This window comes from Lutra lutra, chromosome 14 (assembly GCF_902655055.1).
Source record: "Lutra lutra chromosome 14, mLutLut1.2, whole genome shotgun sequence".
NCBI classification, from domain to species: Eukaryota; Metazoa; Chordata; class Mammalia; order Carnivora; family Mustelidae; genus Lutra; species Lutra lutra.
Genome location: NC_062291.1, coordinates 31,788,358 through 31,810,390, shown reverse-complemented (window position 1 = coordinate 31,810,390; position 22,033 = coordinate 31,788,358). Strand labels below are relative to the sequence as shown.

At 52.0% G+C, this 22,033-nt stretch overlaps 1 protein-coding gene across 2 annotated transcripts in view; it reads right to left on the bottom strand.

Moving 5' to 3' along the window:
• Positions 1 to 22,033, bottom strand: part of HK1 (hexokinase 1) — a 79,459-nt gene that overhangs the window by 15,357 nt on the left and 42,069 nt on the right. For both annotated transcript variants that reach the window (XM_047701403.1, XM_047701402.1), the window contains 7 exons: positions 17,211 to 17,359; positions 12,475 to 12,594; positions 9,370 to 9,465; positions 8,686 to 8,785; positions 8,399 to 8,582; positions 2,914 to 3,069; positions 205 to 438 (listed from right to left, as the gene is read on the bottom strand). In XM_047701403.1, coding sequence (XP_047557359.1) covers positions 205 to 438; positions 2,914 to 3,069; positions 8,399 to 8,582; positions 8,686 to 8,785; positions 9,370 to 9,465; positions 12,475 to 12,594; positions 17,211 to 17,359 — 1,039 coding nt within the window. The remainder of the gene's footprint in view (positions 1 to 204; positions 439 to 2,913; positions 3,070 to 8,398; positions 8,583 to 8,685; positions 8,786 to 9,369; positions 9,466 to 12,474; positions 12,595 to 17,210; positions 17,360 to 22,033) is intronic.

Here is a 22,033-nt window from a genome sequence, read left to right as displayed (position 1 = left end):
GGGGAAAGGACAGTACAGACGCAACACCAGGAGAACTGACTGAGGGTCGGGTACTTCTCAAGTGGGCAATTCTGATCTTTCTGCCCAGAACTACAATTGTCTTGTGTGCCAAAAACCTTCACTGGGTGCAAAAGTCTGACCCTGGGAGGAAGTCTTCGGCCCAGATGGGCACTGAGTGCCAATGGTAGCAAAGGGCAGACTCACTGTGGGTGCGTCTTGTAAAGAGACCCGTCGACACCAACGGTGGTCCGCAGCCTGGGTGTGCCCTTGTTATCTCGGAGGCGGTTCAAGATGGCGCCCAGCGTTGCAGCCACCAGGTTGGCGGAGCGAAACGAGACAATGGTACACACATGCTGGACTGAAATACAGTCATCGTCGGATGGCTCCACTCCCAGGCGGGTCAGGATTTCTTTGGCATTGTGGAGGCCTTCCTTATTCCTGTGAGGTTAGAGGCCAATAACCGTGAGTTAAGGATCCCACTGGGGAGCACAAAGCACTAAGGGTCCAGAATCCTGGGAAGGGGAAATCCATTTGCCATGTGTGTGTTGGGGGGGGGTGGGGTATGGGATTAAGACCGTCAAATGCCTGAGAAGAACACATGAAGGAGTCTCCTCCATAAGAAATACCAGGTAATAAGAGAAAAAACTGTGCTGGGCTGGGACATGACATGCCAGGGCCATGGAGAAAAGTGGAGGTAAGATGTGGCCACCTTCGCCTGAGAGCTCGGTGCTCAGGAGATGCAGGCAAATCTGCTCTTGAGGTCTGTCTGGGAGTCGCCCTGAGATGCAGACACCCCTTTCCTTGAGGTTTTCCAGTCAAATTTGAATTTTCTGCATACCTGTTCTGTGCGTCTTTTCTTAGATTCCTTCTGAGGTACTTTAGGATTTTGTTACTATTATAGACCGTATGGTATAGATGGCATATACCAACATATATACATGTATGTATGCTCCCTTTTTTTTCACCTTCATGTACCACAGTAACGTCAGATGTTTAGGGAAAACGGAGTCAGCAATACCCGGAACACTGTGTACCATCTTTGCAATTTTCCTGTAAGTCTACAAATATTCTAAAATAAAAGCCTTATTTAAACACATGCATATTTTAACTATTGCCAATATTGCCAAACAATACAGTTTGACTTTTGTACCTTCTCTCCGGTCAACTCCCTAACCTCTTGTTATTCTATTCACTTGTCGAGGTATTTCTGGTGTCCCACACAGACAATTAACATCTGCAAATAATGATAATTTTACTTCCTTTTTAAAAAATCCTTATGCCTTTAATTTCTTTCCTTCCTTCCTTTTTTCCTTTCTTCCTTTCCACTGGCTAAGACTTCAGAGCAACGCTAAACAAACACAGGTGACACCATCTTCCTGCAGATTGTAAAGAAAATGCTTTGAACATCTGCCTTGGTGGGACACGCAGGTTCTGTTCAGACATGTTTATGACAGTCTGCCTGTCTTCTTGCACTCGTTCAAGTGGGCTTTCGTTTCTTGGTAACCAAAGAGCCAACACCAGAAGAGGCCAAAGGGAAGGCAGGCATTTCCTGACTCTGTCAGTGGCTCTGAAGACCCGCCATGGGCCTCCTGCCGCCTCCCTTCCCAGTAGCTAGCTGGGGGGCTCAAGCAGAGAGAGGGCTGGAAGCTCGGAATCTGGTGTCCTGCCGACAGTCGCTCTGCCCCAAGAGCTCCTGGGGAGAGTGATCCGAGGGTAAATGCCCGGGAATGTGAGAGAGGAGTGAGTCCACATAAACCTCTTCCAACTTCCACAGCTGCCTCCTCTGACTGCAGCCCACTGACCTGCATATGCCCCCAGGAGCCGGAGCCAGGAAGCCACCGGCTTGATGTCTCTGGCACTCAGCAGGGCAGTGGGAACGACAGCCTCAGGCGGAGATGAACGGACGTCTCTAGCACCCGGCCAGCCCTATCTTTCAGGAGGTGGCCTCGCACGGCTACCTGTCTCCAAACCAGGAACCGAGCCTGGTGGCCCACGGAGGCCAGCCCCAAGACACAAGTCCTTCAGACCTGGAGGCGCCCAACCACATCAGTCTGCCCTGGGATCAAGTTCACCCTCTTCCCTCTCTGGGTTCAGGCCCACAGGTCCCAGCTGGGGCAGAGATGCCTGGGTTTCTCATGGTACGGCAGAAAGAACGCAGTCAGGTGGCTGGCTGGACTCGGTCCTCCCTGTCTATCGGCCCCGTCTCGGCTACTAACCACATTTATCAAACTCGTGCCAGGGAACACATCGGGCTGTTAAGAGGTGAGAGAATGGGAGGCGGGCAGTGGGGAGGGTGTTTCAGGCACCAGAGAAGTTTGGGAAATTGGGGCACCTGGGTGGTTCCGTCGGTTAATCGTCCAACTCTTGATTTCTGCTCAGATCATGATCTCAGGGTGGTGGGATCAAGCCTCAAGTCAGGCTTCACACTGTGCATGGACCCTGCTTGGCTGTTTAGGATTCTCTCTCTCGTCCCCACACCCCCGTTCACATACGTGCTCTTGTGTGTTTCCCCTTTCTCTCTCTCTCTCAAAAAAAAAAAAAAAAAAAAAAGGACTTTGGGAAATTATAAGTCAACCAAAATGAACTGTTTTCTTTAATATGGTAACGAATACTACAGATCTCTCAATGGAGAATAAATATGCAGTATTTCCCAATCCTATTAGCCACAGAACCCTTTCTTCAGGAAACACACAATTATCTTGAGATCACTAGGGTTCCCTGGAACAGAGTATGGAGAAGGACCTCACATGTCCCAGGCAGCTTCCAAGCCCAGGGCCCAGGCTCAGTGAACTCCTTGTTCCCCACTGGAATCTCAGCTTCCTGGCCTCTAATCACCAGCCCTCACGTGTGTGGGTGGGCAGGGGTGCGGGGTAGAGTGAAGGGAAAGAGAAAAGCCCGAGGGGCAGCACCTACTTCTCAATGGCTGACACATCACTGGTCCTGAACTTCCCCCTGGTGAGCAGCTCCGGGGTGATCCGCCCTTCAAATAAGAGGCTCTCCTTGGCCATCTTGACCAGGATCAGTCGCACCAGCTCCCCCAGGTACATGCCACTGACCATCTTCTCAAACCTGCAGGAGAAAAGCACGTGGCACCTGTCAGGGCCTCCCTACAAGCATCCCCCCAGGGCGGCTCATGAGATGCAGGACAGACAGGCAGGAGGCAGAAGGGAGAAGGAGGAGGCACTGCCTCATCCTCCCAAGCTCACGGGCTCACTGGCAGGCAAAACCACACGTCTGCGTCACTAAATGACCACGACACAGCAGTGGAGAAGGGGGCGTTTTCCTCCAGACCCCACACCCATCGCCAGGGCAGGGCACTGGGACAGGCAGGGAAGGCTGCCCGGAGGTGAGGCTGGGGATGACGAGGAGGCCGCCCCAGAAATGCAGAATACGATCATTTCTTACAAAACACTGAACTATGCTTTTTAAAGGGCCTTCCTGCCCATCACTCCAGCAGGGAGGTCCCCGAGCCCTGTGACAGAAGGTGGCTGGAAGTATTCTCTCCATTTCCCAGCTCAGAAAGGGTAAATGCCTTCTTGGAGTGCGGGGGAAGCTGATGGGACTGAAACACAGCCACACCCCACAGGATCCCTGTCACTGGCCACCCCTCCAGCATCCACGTTCTCCTTCTCTAGCCAAAATGACCATATATTTGCTTTGGGGAGCCTACTCCTCCCTTACTGACATTACCCTAAATCCCAGGCAAGGCTTTGAACAGCTCACGGGTAGCCACAGGCCAATCCCAGAGTATAACCTCTCTCTCTCTTGCCTCCCTGGGAGGTGGCAGGTCTGGAAGCGCAGCAGCCGTTTTGAGCCCAAGGCTATAGGAGAGCGGCGACCATGGACCAGGGCTCCGTGCCACCTCCGAGCCAGATTTGGGCCCCGTGTGCTGGTGAAGCAGGGGCCAGGAGGGAGCCCTGAGCGGGACAAACCACAGCGGCAGGCCGACATCCAGGAGCCTGCCTCTCCCCCGAGGGAGCCCAGCTGGCACCTCTAGAGCTGCCTGTGACACAGCAGAACATGCTGCTCCCCCCGGAGCCAGCCTGGGTGCTGCTGGGACCTGAGCACCTGGCCCCCCTTTGCCCCAACACGGGCACAGAGAAACACGGTCCGCGTTGTTCCCGCTCCGGACAGGACCAGACACGACCGCCCCAGCCAAGGTTGTGTCGGAGATCCCTGGCAGGAGCGCGCCTCTCTGAGGCCCAGCCGCTCCACCAGCACCCCCAAGGACCTGTGGGAACTGCCTCTGTGTAGTTCCGATCAGGAATCTCAAAGCAGGCAGGAGCCAGACTGTCTGGGCTGCATCCTGGCTTTCCACTGACCGTGCTCTCTACTCCCTGCTTTCCTCACCTGGATACTGGGGAGAGGGGAGGGCCCGCTGATGAGGTCACCGTGCAGGGCTCATGGGGGGGGGACGTGCTACCATGTCTGTCATCAGGAGCGTCTCACGCTTTACTAAGCAAGTCACGTTTACTAACTTGCTCCGTGCTCAGTATAGCCCCATGAGGTGGACAACGTCACTATCTCCATTTCACAGATGAGGAAACTGAGGCCCAGAGAGGTCACATCATTTGCCCACAGTCACAGAGCCAAGGGGTAGCAAATCCACACTTGGAACCCAGTTAAGCACCAGAGGCTAGGCTCTCAGCACCATGCTGTCCTGCCTCTCTTGTGGGCAATGCCATCAAATGTGAGCTATCACTGTTACCAGCTCACTTCCTCCCTAGGCAGCTGGCCCCCTTCGGGCAATGTGACAACAGAAAAGCTTCTTCCCCTTAGCAAGAGCTAAGATCAGCCTCCTGGCACCTTCTACCCATTGCTTCTCACTGTGCCCTCCGGAGGCATACAAAATGATCTTGCTTTCCCACAGGATGTCTTTTATGTACACAGATCCTTTGAAGCCGTCAGAGCATCAGGACGAGGAAAAGGCACCTCTGATGGGCCTCACTCGGCCCGCTGGAGGCACACGGACACAGCAGGCTCCTTTTCCACCGGGACCCAGCAAGTGGCGACCTGCCTGGTGGGAGTCAGAGGCTGATGACCACAGGCTGGCAGGAGACACCGTAGTGCTGTGGCCTTCCTGCCCGCTGGCATACACAGGCAGGGCTGAGACCCAACGGGGCCTGGGGACAGGCTGGGAGGGGCGGAATGGGGGTCATGGTCAGACAAGGGAAGCAAGGACTTGTCGGCCAGTCGGGAGCTCCTCTGGCACCCAGGGTGTGCTAGGACCGGCAGCCCAGGGACAGAGAGGTGGGACAGGTCTGAGGCCATGCTAAGCGGGACTAGCAGTGTGCAGAGGTCTGCAGAGTGGGTAGAGCGATGGTAAGCATGGGTGTTTGGGGACGGACTTTGCCACCATTCAGACCGAAGAATTCTCCAGGTCGAAGCATCCTGATCACTGCTGGTGCTGTTTTGTGGGGCAAGTGTCTCCTTGCCTTTTGAAGGATGTGGTAAGGAATCACTCAGGCAATGGGATTCAAAAGTCCAGACACGACACAGAAAAAGATCAAGAAGCCCAAGGAGATAGGAGGGGAGGAGAAAGAGAATTAAAAATGAAAGAAGATGGGACTCATATCCAGAGTAGGAGATAGGTATGTGACCAGAATTTCAAAGGCCTAGAATACAAGGACAATAGGGAGGGAGCTGGGTGTCTGACCCCTTTTAGAGAGACACCGCCTAACTCTGGGGCCTGGCTGGGGTTGCTGACTACTCTGAGCGGTCCCCTGCTGTCCTGAAAGCAGCAGGTCACCAAGGAAGGCAGGACCCACAGAGCTACCATGCCAATGCCCTTCCCGGCAACCGTATACAGTTGGTATTCGGTGAGTGCAAACTTCAGACAAAATGAGTAAGCGGGTGTGTAGAGGTCCAGAGCCCATCTGGGGGTTGGCCTTCGTGCAAATCCCACATGCCTACATTTTCAACCCTGGCTACAAACTGTAATCACCTGGGGAACTCTCACGCTCCTGAGGACAGCAGCCCCAGCCCAGGCCCACTGAGAGTCAGAACTGGGAGGGAGGTGGGTAGGGTGAGGGGTGCCCAGACAGCAGTATGTTCTTAAAAGGCCTTTATGTAACTCTGATATGCAATCAGGGATGAAAAATCACTCCTCCAGACCCTTCCTGATAAACATTTGTCCGAAAATGAGAAGGGCTGACTCTTAAGACATTCTAGAAGCTCACTCGAAAAACTCAAATTTTCAAATGGGGCAGAAAACCTTAAACCTAAACCGGATCAAAGCTCAACCAGGACTCTTGGGGCAGCTTGTCCTATCCCAGTGCCTTAATTTTCCCACCAGTCAATGGAGCTAACACCCCTCCCTGACAAGGAGGACAAAATGGCTCTGAAGAACTCGGCATTACAAAGACGACCACACAGGGAATCCCCAAAAACTTAGACAAGAAACCTAGGAGAAGAGCAGAAATTTTTTTGGCAAAAAACTCTCTGACCAGTAGCCTATTTCCAGGAATACATGATGTAACTCAAGACTTTGTCCCCTGTTTAGCCTTCCTCTTAACAAGACCTGACCTCTGGGGCTCAGTTCACAGGGAAACATACTGGAGAAGGTGGACTTCACCCCACCCTTCACTCTTACACCCATTCACCTGTTTATTCACCCACCCATCTGCTAGCCATCTAGCCACGCCCCTCCACCCTCCATCCATCCTCCATCCCCACCATCCATCCATTCAACCATCCACCCATCTTCCCACACCCCCATCCTTCATCTATCCATCCCCATCCACCATCCATCTCTTCATCCCCATCCCCCCTCCGTATCGACTATCCATCCACGAATCCATCCAGCCATCGTTCCAAAAATGCTTATTCCAAGGCAACTGTGAGCCCAGTTCACCGTTCAGCCAAGGGCTATAGTTCAGCCCCTTAGAAAAATTCAGAAATAATTCAAAACGGATGGCAGTGAAATCCAGGTTTCCACCCAAGCCACAGGGGATCCCCCCACTGGGGCCAGGACAGACGGGCCTGGGTCATATCTGTCAGTTATCCCAGGTAACTGTCCTGCTCCACTGAGAAGGCAGCAGTCCCCTGCCCTTCTGATTAAGGGCATGACGGTCACTACAGCTGCAAAATGTCTTATCTAAAACCCCTGAGGTCACATATGCTTGCAAATGTGGAAGCGAGAGGGTTTTAGAGATGTAACATGCTGCATATGTACATATTACAGAATATCCCCCAGAGGTCCCTGAGACAGCAGGGCCATCGAGTAGAGCCGCAGCTCTCCCATGAACAGATGAGTAGATGAACAGATTGGGGGAAAAAAACACCTTTGGCTATCAGAGCTTTGACACTGGCATCCTTTATCCCAAGCTGGTACCCCAGTCTCTGGATACAAAGTAGATGTTCAACACTGGGTCTAAGAACTTGGCATTCTCTAACAAACCCAGGTTACTTGCCACAGCCATTCCCGGTGGAGGGGGGCTGGCCATTTACATGATGCCATTAGCTCGGGTGAAAAGCCCCATCATCCAGCCCGGGGTGAGGAGATTTTGGGGGGATGGGCTTCAAAATGACAAATGCACTCCCATGTCTCTCTGGCACAAGATAAGGACTCGTAGCCAAGAGAGTCAAAACGCTGACAGCACCTGACCCCAGGGCAAGGCAGCTGGCCGGGCCAGCAGAGAGAGCCAGCAGCCCGCTGGCATCACAGAGAAACAGGAGCACGCACTGCAGGAACCAAATAGCTCAAATCAAGAAATGCCTATGCCGCCCTGAATGACATCACTCACACCTCTGCAGCTGAGAGCTCTCCGAGGCTAAAAAGAACCGGCACAGTAAGTCTGATGCTCGGTTACCAACACTGACCCATCTGCCCATACGTAACATGGGGGAAGTTTCTCCATGCTCTGGGCTCCCTAAGGTCTGTATGACTCCAAAGGTTTGCCCCCACTCCTCTGCAGGACAGATGTTCAAATGTGGGACACTCCTCCCCCACTAGCTCTAAGTGCGGGACAGGAAGGGGGTCCTCGGTACCCTCGGAACCCAGCGCAAGGCGCTCAGGATGCTCACTCCCCTGCTCGGCGGCTGCCCTGCCTGCCGCGGGGCCTCGCTTCCCCCAGAAGCAGTGCGAGTGACTTACAGGGTGCACGAGGGGTTTGAAACCCTAGTTCTATACTAACGCTTCTGTGCTCTTCATCTTCAGAACTTTTTATCAGGACACAATTACAGCGTAATTCAACAAAGAGAAAATCATTCAAAACATGCTTTTTAAAGCTGCAGACGCTACAACCGCGTATCTAGCCAAAGGAATGAAGGATTGTGCAGATTTGATCGGCTTCGGCTTTGTGATCACCTGCCTTTCCGCCCCCTCATCTCAACCCCTAACTCTGCCTAAGTATCCCCAAGGTCACGCACGCAACTAGACAGAAAAGGTGGGACTCACAGCTGCTTCCCGGGGTTGAGAGAGCCACGGTCGATCTCCCGGTCGAACTCGGTACGGATGTCCTCCAGAGACCCGTCGTCCCCGAAGGCCCCCCACTCCGTGTTGATACACATCCTCCCCTCGTCGCCTTCTACCAGGTCGATGTGCCTCAGTTCCTCCATGTAGCAGGCATTGGTGCCAGTGCCTTGGAGAGAAAGAGGGACCAGATCAGGAGCTGCGAGAGTGGGCTGCCTGTGCCTTCGGGAAACGCTGGCTGAGGGCGGGCATGAAGAAAGGGGTGACATTACCGATGATGAGGCCGACTTCACACTGCTGGTCATCGTAGCCACAGGTCATCATGGTCCCCACCGTGTCATTCACCACGGCCACAATGTTGGCGTCGTAGTCCTGGGGACACAGAAAGGGGCTGTCACTGTCCACTCACATGGGAGCAGAGATCACTGACCTCCAAGAGGGCACGGCCAGTGAGCCCCCGTGTTCGGAGCCAGCACTGCTCCTGCAGTGGGGTGTGCTGCTGCTCGTGACTGCTGGCCCCCAGACCAACCGGATGAGAGTGCAGTGATTCCGGCATCAGAAACTGCACGGTCACCTTCATTACCCGGATTAAGACTATCTTCCAAGCAGAGCCATAGCCCTCCGCAAACCACGTCCCGTGCTGACGGCCCTTGTTCCAGCCACGCAGGCATCCCCCGCCTGTGTCAGCTGCCTCCGCACAGCCCAGCACTCCAGTCAGAAGGAGGCAGCTCCCGCCCCGGGGCTCAGGATCTCCATGCAGTGCTTCTGGGAACCCCGCTTTGAACCACCCTGACCTTCCGGGCTGTGGACTCTCCCTGTTCATCTGCCTGTGTCTTCAGGACACCTAGCGTGATGCCTCTGGCCATGGCCAACCGCCCCCAGGAAGGGCCTGGTCTGTTCTCCCCACACCGCCCCACCTCCACACAGCCAGGACAGGTGGCCCCAAGAAGAGTTACCCCGCGCTTCTTGATGGCTTTGTTAAGCAGCTTCACCACATCCATTCCCTCCACTCCGCTCGCTTTAAATTTCTTTGTCCAGGTGATCAGGATGCCCTGTGAAGGAGAGCCGGTGGGGGTTGGATGAGGGCTGGGAGTCCTGCAGAACCCCCAGGTCCCTGGGGAGGCTGCTCGAGGGCCATGAGAAAGCAGAGGCCCAGAGAGGACAGGCGGCTCCCTCCAGATCACAGCGGGTAACCACAGAGCCAGACTCCGTCCCGTCTCCTGTCCACCCACTGGCAGGACAGATTTCTCTGGGGGATGCCACGGAAAGAAACCGTGCGGCGCACGCTAGAATCCAGCGTGCAAATCTGCCTGGATGTCAATTACACAGCCAGACTTCAAGTAAAAAGAGAACAAGAGAAATCCTGTTACTACCTGATCCCCCCTCCATGCTGGCAAGCCAAAGCCCAGCTCCCACAGCCCGGAGGGAAGATAGGCAGAGCCAAATGGGGAAGAGAAACAAAATGTCAGGAGAATTCTTGGCTACTGAACTTCTAAAGCCAGGTGCTAGAGATTTAAGGATAATACCCAGCGCATATGACTTATGCCTCTTCCCCCAATTTTGGAATTTAACCCCCATTTGTAAGCAGCAACTCCACTAATGGGTCCAATAGGCCTCATTTCTGTTTGTGTATTAATGGAGACTTATCAAAAAGACTAGACAGCCAATGGTCACTCACTTGAGAATCGGGAAGGGTAGGAATTTTAGTCTTTGCTTTACATCTTTATATTATCTATATAAATAGCATTATATAATTGCTTTTGTATTTTTTTTTAATCAAAGAGTGAAAAAATTAAATGTTATACTTGACTATTTTCTCTCTGAGTGGAGAAATTTACCCACACGTGCGGCAGGGTGGGAAAGAGCTGTGGTTCAGGCCCCGTGGGCCTCCGAGGGTGCCACAGGGGTGGGTACTTGCCCACACGCAGCCCGCCCCCACTCACAGTGAAAGCCACACAGAACGGGGCAGTGCTTAGGAGACGTGGTTCTCTGTGGCTCTTTGTTCAGCAGCAGCCTGCTCCTAAGCCAGGCATTCCAGAAACCCCTAGACCCTGTCTTCTTCCCCTCAACCCCAACCCCCAAAAGCCTCAGAGAGTATGTTGTGGAAAGAATATGGAGCTGGAGGTCAGGAGACCAGTCCCATTCTCACAACTCTGCGCACATCCTTATGAGCAGCTCCCCGGATTCCTCTGAGGGTCACTTTGCTCATCTGGGGAATAAGGCAGCTGGTTTAGATCTGGAGAATCCAGAAGGTTCCAGGCAGCCCTGAAGAGTGTGCATAGCATCCGCCCCGCCTATGGATAATTAGTCTCACCGGCTTCCCAGCAGGCAGTGCAGCCCAGCCTAGGAAGCTTTCCTCGGATGGGGGTCAAGACCTGGGAGGGGGGGCCCTCTCACCCCTCTGCTCACAAAGCCCCTCTAGCAGACACATCTGCCCTGCCCTGGGGGGCTCTCCTGCCTCTGAGGATATTCTCTCCCCCTTCTGCAATGCCTTCCTCCCCAGAAGATGGCAGCTTCTGTGGGGCAGGCCCCATCTGCTCCCTGTCCTCTCCCAGGGTCTAGCCCGGCTGTACGGGGATGGCACCTAGGCAGTGTCCCTGAAGACGGAGCTAGGTCGAGCAGTCTCTGCCCCTCTTTTCCCAGGGAGATATGATTGTCATGTCTCCGCTCTCAGAAGCCAAGGAAAACTTAGTACCAAGAACAGGCCTTGAGAAAGGTTCAGGAAGACACCATGGAGGCCAAAGTGATCCGAACACCTTGGAGGTGTTGCAAGCCAGACACCAGAGAGTCTGGACAGGCCACGGCAGTCCTAATGGGGACAGGGACAGCAGTGTCCCAGAGGTCTTCAATGGGGGGAGGGGGGAAGGAACAGGTGACAGGAATGTCTGGGATTCTGGTCCTAGGTCTGCCATTAATAAGCCCTGTGACCTTGGGAGGTCTGGTTCTCCAACTGGGCACTGACTGGTTTGCCCTACTAAGCCCTCAAGCCCCCTCCTGCTCCAACATGATGTGATGACACAAATGGCACAGACAGAAGGGCTCTGAGGGCATGAAGCAGTGGCCAAGACAGGGCGCTTACCCTACCGATAAAGACATACAGGGGAGCTGCCCAAAAGCGTGGAGGGGGCCATATGCACCGACGCTACTCTCCTGCAGGGAAGCAGACTGGTTAGGAGCACTGGCCCGGGAGCCAAACCGCCCAGAGTGAGTCTGGGCTCTGCTACTTCCCGGATGGGTGATCCTGGGCAGGTTCCTGACTCCTGCCAGCCTCAGTGTCCTCATCTGTAAACTGGGAATCACAAGCATGTCATGCATGGGCGTGTTTGAAGATACCATGTTCACTGTGGGGTGCGCGTTCGAACAGAGAGCCTAGCACCTGACAGCTCTTCGGTAACGTGAACTCCCAGGGCCCCTATTATGAGAGGCTTGTTCACAGGTCGCTGCATGTGTGTTTTCTGTCTCTCATGTCGCATCTACTCATTCTGTCTCCGTGCTATCGGAGGCACAGTGGTGCCCTGGGGTTCGTCTGAGTCCCTCCCTGCTGAGCAGGTGAATGAATCAATAATGACCCACAACACCATGGGCACGAGGACCCAGATAGAGGTAACAAAGGGCCTCTCTGGGGATGGAGCTGCTCATGTGCGAAGCTTTGGACATGAGCTGCTCGGGTGCAGCCCAGGCACCCGAGACATGGGGTCCTGACCAGACTCCCCATTCCCGGGACAGCCTCAAGGTAAACTCCACATTGCACAACCCTGACAAAGGGTTTGCCCACCTCTCACCACTTTCACCAAACCTACTGTCTTTTCTTTCACTTGCTTGGATTTTATAAATGTCCCCACCTACCTCGTCTCCAGAAATATGGAAATCCCTTAAGTAATTGAAAGACAAACACAGTAACATGATCTCACGTTAATTCCTACAAATGTTTCTTGAGAAATACAAGATAGGCATGCCATGTGTCCAGTAGAGCAAAAGGAAGAAAGAGTTGGGAAAGGGGGCTCATTGACTTTTCCACTCTGGGGCTTCTGCGGGGCCCGCCAAGCCCAGAGTGTGCTTACCTCGTCTATTCTGGACTGCCGACAAGGGAAGGAAAATGTGAATCCCACAGGTAATTTCTTGTCCTTGATTTTTTTTTTCTCCATGAAGTCTCCCAGGCACTCAGCCACATGATCAAAAAGCTGGAGGAAGCACAAGAGAGCTATAAGGAGGGAGAGAGGGGAGCCCACATTTGGGGGAAAAATGTAAACAATTCCCTCTGTACACACAGAAAAGAGCACGGCCACACCGGCTGCCCATCCCCGCGGCACCCTGCAGCACCGCACAGCACCCGCAGCACCCCACAGCACCCCACAGCCCTACCAGGAAAGCCAGGCCGGGTATGAATGCTAGAAAGAGTCCCTTAGAGACTTCCCTGCAAGACGGCACAGTGTAGGAAGCCGTTCAACCCTTCCATCAGAACTAGCCACTGGGTGCTGAGGAAATTTTAAAGTAATAGAAAATCCCCCCAGCCCTCCATAACAGCGGGGCAGTGGGTCTCTATCATCCCAGGGGTGGCGTGGTGTCTGGCCCCTTCTCTGGATCTGGATCTTTATCTACCTCGGTCTGTGCAAATTCCAAAAATTCTATGGGCCGTTCAAGAGCCTCTAGCCCACTGGCATGATTTCACAATCTTCAGACTGTCCTATTTTTACTTTTTACTGAAGTCAGATATGCACGCAGAGAAAAGTGCACACAGCCAAAGCACAGCGTTCACTGGCTTCTCCCCAGCCCACCTGCCTGTGTCGTCAGCACCCGAGACGAGAAACCCAGCTCTGCCAATGCCCAGACTCCTCCCTCGCGCCCCCTGTGGTCACTGCCACCACCTAACCCCAAACGGGCGCGAGGCGGTCACTGTGACGTCTAGCGCTCTGGATTCGCTCTGCCAACTGTCTACTACGCATAAATGCAAGGAGGGTGCACTCTTCAGTGTCCGCCTTCTCTCCCTCCACATTACGTGTGGGAAAAACATCAACACTGTCGTGTGCCTGTAAACTAGTCATTCTTGTTGCATTCAGTGGATTTCAATTTAAATTCGCCTGCTCCGTGACCCATTGCCTGGGATATGCATATACATCTTAGGAGCCACTAGAAAGAGCACACAACATGATTTCCCTAGCCTCTGCACGAATACCGTCAATGATGGAAGGCTCACCACCTCTAAGGCAACCTTTTTGGATCTCTCTAATACCTCCCCTCATCTCTAAAAAGTATCCAGAATTGAATATAATGTTGCATAATGTGTTCTGAACACAGGAGAGCTTAGTTCAACTAAGACTCTCCCTTTTCCTAGGCTCTATACCTCTTAATGTAATCAAAGCATATATATGCTCTTTTGGCAATCAAGCCAGTTTAGGTAACCCTGTCTTTTTCACATGGCTGTCGTAACACTAGATCTTCCTTATGTATGGGACTGACAAAGCCACGGAGCTTCCAGAAGGCCAGAAGAAGGCAGTGTTGGCAGGGCCAATCACATGGTCACAGAAAGCAATCCTAGCCCATGTTCCCAGACAAGGCTCTCTTCCTGGAAAGCTTTCCTTGCGGGGATATCCTCAAGAGGGGGCCGGAAGTCATTGTTCCTATCCCCAACTTTCCTCAGAGGCTTCTGACCCAGCTCTACAGTCTGAATTTCCTGTGGGGGGTAAAGGAAAACCCGCCAGTTTTGATTTAAGAGCCTCTGTCCCTGAATGCACCACTACTCAGACTGTGGCTGCAGCCAGTGACTGTGACTAAAAAGACACATGACCACCTTCCCTGGAGGAGCCCGGCTAAGTCTCTGGCGACCTACATTTCTAAGTCACATAAACCCATTACTAAGTCCGTCAGCGAGCTCCAGGTCATCTGCTCTCACAAGCCCCATGCCCGGCTGTGACCCTCCCAAGAGATGGCCTCCGGGGCAGGAAGAGAGTAGAAGGAAGGCCCAGGCAGGAAGAAGCAGGGAGACGGCAGGCTGCAGAAACGGATTCCCACGGATGAGGCGCTGTAGCGCTCCCAGATCCAAGCCAAACACAGCTACCCCGCAGCACTCCGTTAAGAAGGAAATGCCCACAGCCCGGGAGCTCCCAGCCTCCCCAAAGAGACCGGAAGCCACCACCACACTAACCTAAGCCTGTGACCGGCCAGGGAGGGAAGCTAGCCCGCCTCGCTGGGCTCAAAATTCTTGTGTCTAAAAAGTACGATTTTTTTCTTTCCAAACAATGTAATCATTATTTTTAAAACCCCCAGAGAGTCAGTTTCTCCTCATTGAAAAGGATAAAAATGATGAAAACAAAAATTTAAATATTATTCAAAATTTCCCAAACTAAATAAGTGATTTTTCAGAAGGCTGCACGGATGCCTCCAAGATTATTAAAGCTGAAAGATGAACTGAACTTTTGGGGGGTAGCACGTGTGTGTGTGTGTGTGTGTGTGTGTGTGTAAGGGGGCGAGGAGAAGAAAAAGATAAAGCAAATAGTGAAGGGTTGGGGAATGTGGATGAGGGTATATATGGGAGGCTCTTGGTGCTTATCTTAATACTTTTCCATAAGTTTAATATCATTCCAAATAAAAGGTTTAAAAATCTATTTAAAATTCCTGCATGTTCCAGAAGATGAGACCACCACCCTGTGAATTCAGGGCTGTTCAGTCTGAGTCTCTGCAGCTTCACAGGCACGTGGGGCCCTTGGCCTCCTGCCAGATTCTACAGGTCCATCAGAAAAATGGCCTCTGATACTTATGTCTAACCTCAAACCAAACTTCTGAAGCAGAGTTTCCTGTCTCATCACTATTTTCAACTGCCAACCCTCTTCCTCAGCCCCTGGACTCTCCTCCACAGCCCTCACATGTCCCCACCAACCAAAAGGTTTAAAGACAAAAAGACAAGACCCAGGCTCAGAGTGGTCCACGTTGCTGAAACCCTAACAACCAGGACCAGACTACGTGGCTGCAACTCCCAGCTCCACCACGTCTGAGCCGTGTGACCCAGCAGGCGGTTGCTTAACATCTGCGCCTCCGTTTTCTCATCTGTAAAATGGGACGGACAACGAGCTGAGGGAGCACACAGAGCTCCGTGAAGTACTGCGATAATAACAACACAGTTACCCTTATCGCCATCCTCGCCTTTTCTTTGCAGACTGCTTGAAAGGGGAAGGGGCAAAAGCAGATAGCAGGAAACAGTGACCCTGGAGCTGAGAAGATGGGGACAGAGGCTGGGACAGAGGAGGTCACAGGGGTGCAGGAAGTCGTCGTCACTGTGGAAGTGAATATACAGCCAGGTGGGCCCCTGTTGGGGGCACCCCCTTAATTTACAGACCCTGCTCCTAAAAGGTGAAGCCAAAGTATATAGGACCATCTCAGCACGGGGGACAGTCCTGAGGGCAAAGGCAGCAAGGTGGCTCAACCCAAGGCCAGTGGGAACAGACAGTGACAGGTCAGTACTCGCTGTCAGATGGAAAGAGCAGGCTGCCACCTGGAGGCTGCTGGTCACTTGCAAGGACAAGGCAGCAGCCGCCGGGCTGGACTGGGAGATCCAGCAGCTGGCAGGCCTCGCGCACCATGGGACAGATGGGCCGGTTTCTGCAGCCCAGCAGTGCGGGCATAAGCAGGGGAACCTCCAGGCAGGGCTATCCAATGAGTGACACACTCATCTGTGCTGGAGACAGTGTCCTCTTCAATGCTGCCTGCGACCCAGTCGGAAAAGCTCTGAACCCAAGCCCCCAGGAGCACATGAAAGGCTAGGATTAGTTCTTTTCTCTCAGAACAGAAAAAAACAAAAAAACAAAAACCAACAAACAAACAACAACAACCAAAAAAACCCCACGGAAACGGCAGAGCCCGCAGAGCACTGGCTCCGGACCCCACCCACATTAACTTAGAAACAAAGTAGAGTCAAGAGGAGAAGGCTCCTGGGGCTCATCTCAAAGTCCAGCTCAGAACAAACGAGTTTTCTGGAGAACTTAGTCATGAACCTTTACGGGAACACACCCTTCCTAAAGCAAACAGTTGGCAAGCTCTGAATACATATCCCGGGCAGCAGCCATGACTCGGGAGGCGAGCTCCAGACCAGAGGGGCCGCAGCAGCTATGGGAGGGCGGGAGGAGCAAACCCCACGCGTGGCGGGCTAACAGCACACAGGCTAACTGGAAGCCATGATCTGGAAGCGAGGGCCCCACCGCTTACCACAGCCAGAGAGATGGGGAAGGGCAACAGGCCCTTCCGAACGTGCCCACAGCCCCTTGGCCAGCTCTGGAAGACAGCCCTCCCAGGGGTGCCCCAGCAAGGAGACGGGCCTCAGGTATCAGATGTGAGGGAAGGAGGTGGTGCCTTTCTGAACCAAGGACTCTCAGCAGGCTATTCAATCCGGTAGCCAGAAGCCCCTGACCAGCCCTGGGGCCACGAGCTCAAACTGCTGTGGCCCCACAAGGTGACATGAAGCCTGGGCCCCAAATGAGGTGGGTGAGGAAGCCAACAACCTAGAAGAGCTGCTTTCACCCAGGCGCTCTGCAAAACCTGCCCCAGGGAGCCAACCCCAGGATCCTTAGGAAATGAATACATTTACCCACAGAGCTGCCGGGCGCCCTCTTCCCGGGGCCCCCCTCCCACCTGCCAATTTTCCCAGACGGTGGGCTCTCTTTCAGTGGTCACACCCTTCCACCCAGCAGCCCCTCTCCGCATGAATCTATGAGGGACTCCTTCCAGGGGCTCAGACACCAGAGCTTGGGGGGCAGGTTCCCGGAGGCAGGAGCCCCCTGGGGCCGATCAGAAGGACGCAGGGACCCACCTGGCTTCCGCTGCCGTGCACGATGTTCTCCGGGGTGTCATAAATCTCGGACTCCATGTGAACATTCTGGTTTTGCTCATGATTCACTTGCACCCTCAGAATTCGAAAGGAAGACCCGCCAAGATCCAGGGCAATGAAATCTCCCTTTTCTGTTTAGGGAGACAACAGGGATCACATCAGGGTCACATGTGACGGGAAGGCCCCACACTCTGCCCGCCTCTTGACAGGGTCCAGCTGGCCTGCCTCCCTCATGCAAACCTCACCCAACCACTGCCTACCTGGAAAACAGGCCAGGGAAACCTCCCCAGCCTGGCACATGCAGGCCAGCTCCAAGCAGGGGAAGGTGAGGACCAAATTCCATTCAGAGGTTTTCTCTAAGGCCCAACCTCTTCCCCCAGACAGCACCATTAGCCATAAGATAAAAAGAGCATTTCAACTCCAAGAACACCCCATACCTGAGGTCAGTCCCATGCCTTGAGTTCCTAACACACCCCCACTCACTCCCCGTGAGAAGAGGGATAGGGGGTTAAATTGTGGTAAAATCTACATAACATAAAATTCACCACTGGAACCACCTTTAAGCAGTGATAAGTACAATGTTGTGCCTGCATCACCACCACAATCCATCTCCAGAACTTTTCCCTAGAAAACTCTAGAACCATTCCCTGCTCCTCCCCTAACCCCTGGTCACTGCCTCTCGCCTTGCTGTCACCACGGATGTGCCTCATCAGGATGCCTGATATCAGGAGTGGAATCACACCATACTTGGCCTTGTGTGTCTGGCTTCCCTCACTTTGCATAATGTCTCAAAGTTCATTTTGTAGCCTGTGTCAGAGTGTCCTGCTTCCTGAAGGTGGCTGGTATGAGGTACATGCGGGTACAGAACTCACTGTATGTCATTACCTCGCTGCCTATCCATCCAGACACCTGCCGGGGAACACCCATGTTGTCTCCACCCAGGGAAGGCTTGTAACAGAAGTCTCTCTTGGTCACGTAGGAGGAAATGGCTTGACATGGTTGCAGCCCTCAGATCTGATGTGGGCCCTGATGGAGGCGTGCCTCAGTGGGACACAGATGATGGCACCATACGCAACCCAGGGCCACCAGATGGCAGCAAGGAAGGCGGCCGTGGGAAGGGTCCAAACCATCAAGCCACCATCTAACATTCCTTACCTTCTTTCTCACTGGTAATTCTCACATGCTGCCAGAAGCATGGCAAAAATCTGTGACTTTTACTACTGATGTGACATCCTCAACTGACCCAGTGGGTATCGGGCCAGGGGTGACAGCACCCCCTGCCACCCAGAGCCCCAATAGTCCCCAAAGTCCCCAATCCTACAGCAGCATAGACATGTCTGCTTGGGATCTCATCTTCCTAGGGAAGCATCTTTAACACTGTTTTTCAATAACGGCATCATTGAGATCTAAAGCACCAGACAAGTCACCCCCTTGAAGTGTGCAATTCCACAGTTTGTCGCATCGTCCGTGATGCCACCAGGGCCGCAGACCAGTTTTAGAGTGCTTTCATCACCTCCAAAAAGAAGTCCTGGACTTTTTTTTTTTTTTTAAAGATTTTATTTATTTATTTGACAGAGATCACAGGTAGGCAGAGAGGAAGGCAGAGAGAGAGAGGAGGAAGCAGGCTCCCCGCCGAGCAGAGAGCCCGACGCGGGGCTCAATCCCAGGACACTGGGATCATGACCTAAGCCGAAGGCAGAGGCTTTAACCATTGAGCCACCCAGGCACCCCAGTCCTGGACTTTTTAACTGTCTCCCTCTCAAGCAAGCATCCTCTTCCCCCTGCCCTAAGCAACCATTAATCTGCTCTCCATCTCCACAGCTGTGTCCATTCTGGACCGTCCGTATGAGGGCATCACACAGCATGTGGCCGCCCGTGGCCAGCATCCTGGTGTAGCATGGGTCAGTATGTCATCTCCGTACGGCCAAATAATAGCCCACTGCATTTACGCATTTGTCTGCGGATGGAACTATCTGGGTGGTTTCTACCTCTGGCTGTCAAGAATAACACTGCAATGGGTATTTCTGCAGAAGTTGGTGTGTGCCCTGTTTCTATTTCTCTTGGGTATGTACCTAGAAATAGGACTGCTGTCCAGGGGTAACTCACACTGAACTTTCTGAGGAACCGTCATCGGTGTCTGAGCAGCCGTTCCATTGTCCATCCCACCCGTGATACGAAAAGGTTCCAATCTTCCACATCCTCAATTCTCATCACCATCTTACTTTAGTTTGGTTCGCATTTCTCTGGCTAATGACAATGAGCACCTTTTCGTGTGTCTCTTGGCCGTTTTTTTACCTTCTTGGCGAAATGTCTATTAGATTCCCAGCTTGTTTTAAAAATTGGGTTGTCTTTGGAGTGTTGAGTTGTAAGAGACCTTCATGTCCTAGACCTAAGTCCCTATCAGATATAGGACTTATAAATATTTTCTCTCGTTCTGTGGATTGGCTTTCCACTTTCTTGATGGTGACTTTTAAAGCATGAAAGTGTTCCATTTTGATGAAGTACAATGTATCCGTTGTTTTCCTTTGTTGTCTGTGCCTTTGGGGCCATATCTTAGAGGCCATTGCCAAATCCAGGGTCACAGAGATCCTCACCTACGTTTCCTGCCAGGTGTTTTATAGTTTTAGCTCTTACATGTCAGTGTTTGATCCCTTCTGAGTTGATTTTTCTTTATGGTGTGAGGTAGGGGTCCAACCTAGTTCGTTTATGTGTGGATATCCAGTTATCCCAGTACATTTGCTGCAAGACTGCTCTTTCCTTTATTGAACAGTCCTGGCACCTTTGTCAAAAATCAAGTGACCATACAGGTATGGGTTTCTGAACTCTCAATTCTCCCCACCTCCCACAATTTTGATATATCATTGATACCCTGAACTCTCAATTCTGATCTACGGCCATCCTTACGCCAGTACCGCAGTGTCTTGATTAATGTTACTTTGTAGTAAAATTTGAAACGAGGAAGTGAAAGTGTTCTAACTTTGTTCTTCTTTTTCAAGATTGTTTTGGTGTTTCTGGGTCTCTTGAGCTTTCTTCTTCTCAATTTTTAAGGTAATGGTTAGGAAGAATAAAAAAGCCTCTCTTTTGTAAATCTTGTATTTGATTCCACCACCTTGTCAGCTCTGACACACGGCTCTATTTCTGGAACTCAGAATGGTGTTTGATATACAGTGAGAGCTCAACAAATACTTCAACTCAGGAGGGTGGTAAGGAATCAATGAACAAACCAAAGAATTCTGAGTGAATTTTCCCCATTCTTAACCTCGCTCTCAAGTTCCTTGAGGGAAAAAAACACAACCTGGGCTTGTTTGCATCTTACCCATGGCACCCAGGAAAGATTAGCAAATGCTCCCCGGATGCTTGGTTATAGGGGCTGGTGACCCAATCATTTACTCACTCAAGGTAGCCCTGCTCATTGGTCATTAAGCACAGAGCAGTGACACTGCTGGACGGTTGGCTTCTTAATTTACAGCTTTGTTGAGAAATTATTCATATAGCATACAACTCATTCATCTTATTTTTTTAAGGTTCTTATTTTAATTCGTTTGTTACAATTCATCCATTTTAGTGTAGAACCCAGTGGTTTTCTAGTATATTTACAGAGTTGCACAACCATCACTACTACCTAATTGTAGGACGTTTTCGGCATACCAGATAGATACTTGGTACCCATGAGCCGTCACTCCCCACTTCCTGGCAACCCCTCTAAACCACCAACAATCACAAATCTACTATGTGTCTCTCTAGATCTTCCTACTCTGGACATTTCGTGTCAATGGACGCATACAAGAGCTAGTCTATTGTGGATGGCTTCTTTCAATTTCTATAGCTGATGTTTTCAAGCTTTGTATATGTGGTGGCGTGTGTCAGTACCGCATCCATTTCTAGGACCGAATTATATCCCATTGTATGAATATTACAACATGATGCCACTGGTTTTAAATTGCTTCTATGGTCCAAAGGAAACAGACCAAGGGAGAATGCCAAGAAGCAGGTGTCACAGATTGGTAGGACACTCTGACCCTGACATTGTGGGGTGTTCAAATCTATTTAGAGGGCTTTTTTGTTTATTTGGGTTTTTTTTTTTTTTTTTTAAGATTTTATTCTTAAGTAATCCCCACACCCGGTGTAGGGCTCAAACTCATAGCCCTGAAATCAAGAGTCGCATGCTCTACTGACTGGGCCCGCCAGGCACCATGGTTTAGAGTTTTCTTAGGGTTCCCATCAGAACCCTAATCCCCATGGTGCTCAGTTAAAAAACTGAATTTGGTACAAGGCTGCTCCTCCTCTCAGGAAAACGAATTACTAGAATATCAAAAGCCTTTATTTTACCGTCAACCAACATTCACGGAGCCTCCGTGCATTCCAGCTGCTAAGTCCTTCAGATGCATCATTTTATTTTTAACTCCCTCGACCCTATGGGGTAGGTACTACTGTGATCCCCATTTTATAGGTGAGCAAGTAAAGGCTGGGAGGGATCAGACGACTAGGCCAAGCTCACAACCTAAGTGGTAGAGCCAGAATGTGAACCCAAAGCTCTGAGTCATTACCACAATTCCAACTGCCTGCTGGACAGTCATGGACATGGGCCCCGAGAGGTTGCCGTGGACTGAGACTCCGGCACCACCAGAATGGCCGCCTTTCTGGGGTTCCTCAACATCAGCGACTCCTCGCGGCTTTTGGGTTTGTTCTGCCTCATTCTCCAGTGAAGACAACGCACACTCAGTGCGGTAAACAATTCCAACCCATTTGCACAGATGAAGGAGCACAAAGGCAAACACTGTGCTAGCATGAACTTATGGGTGCTT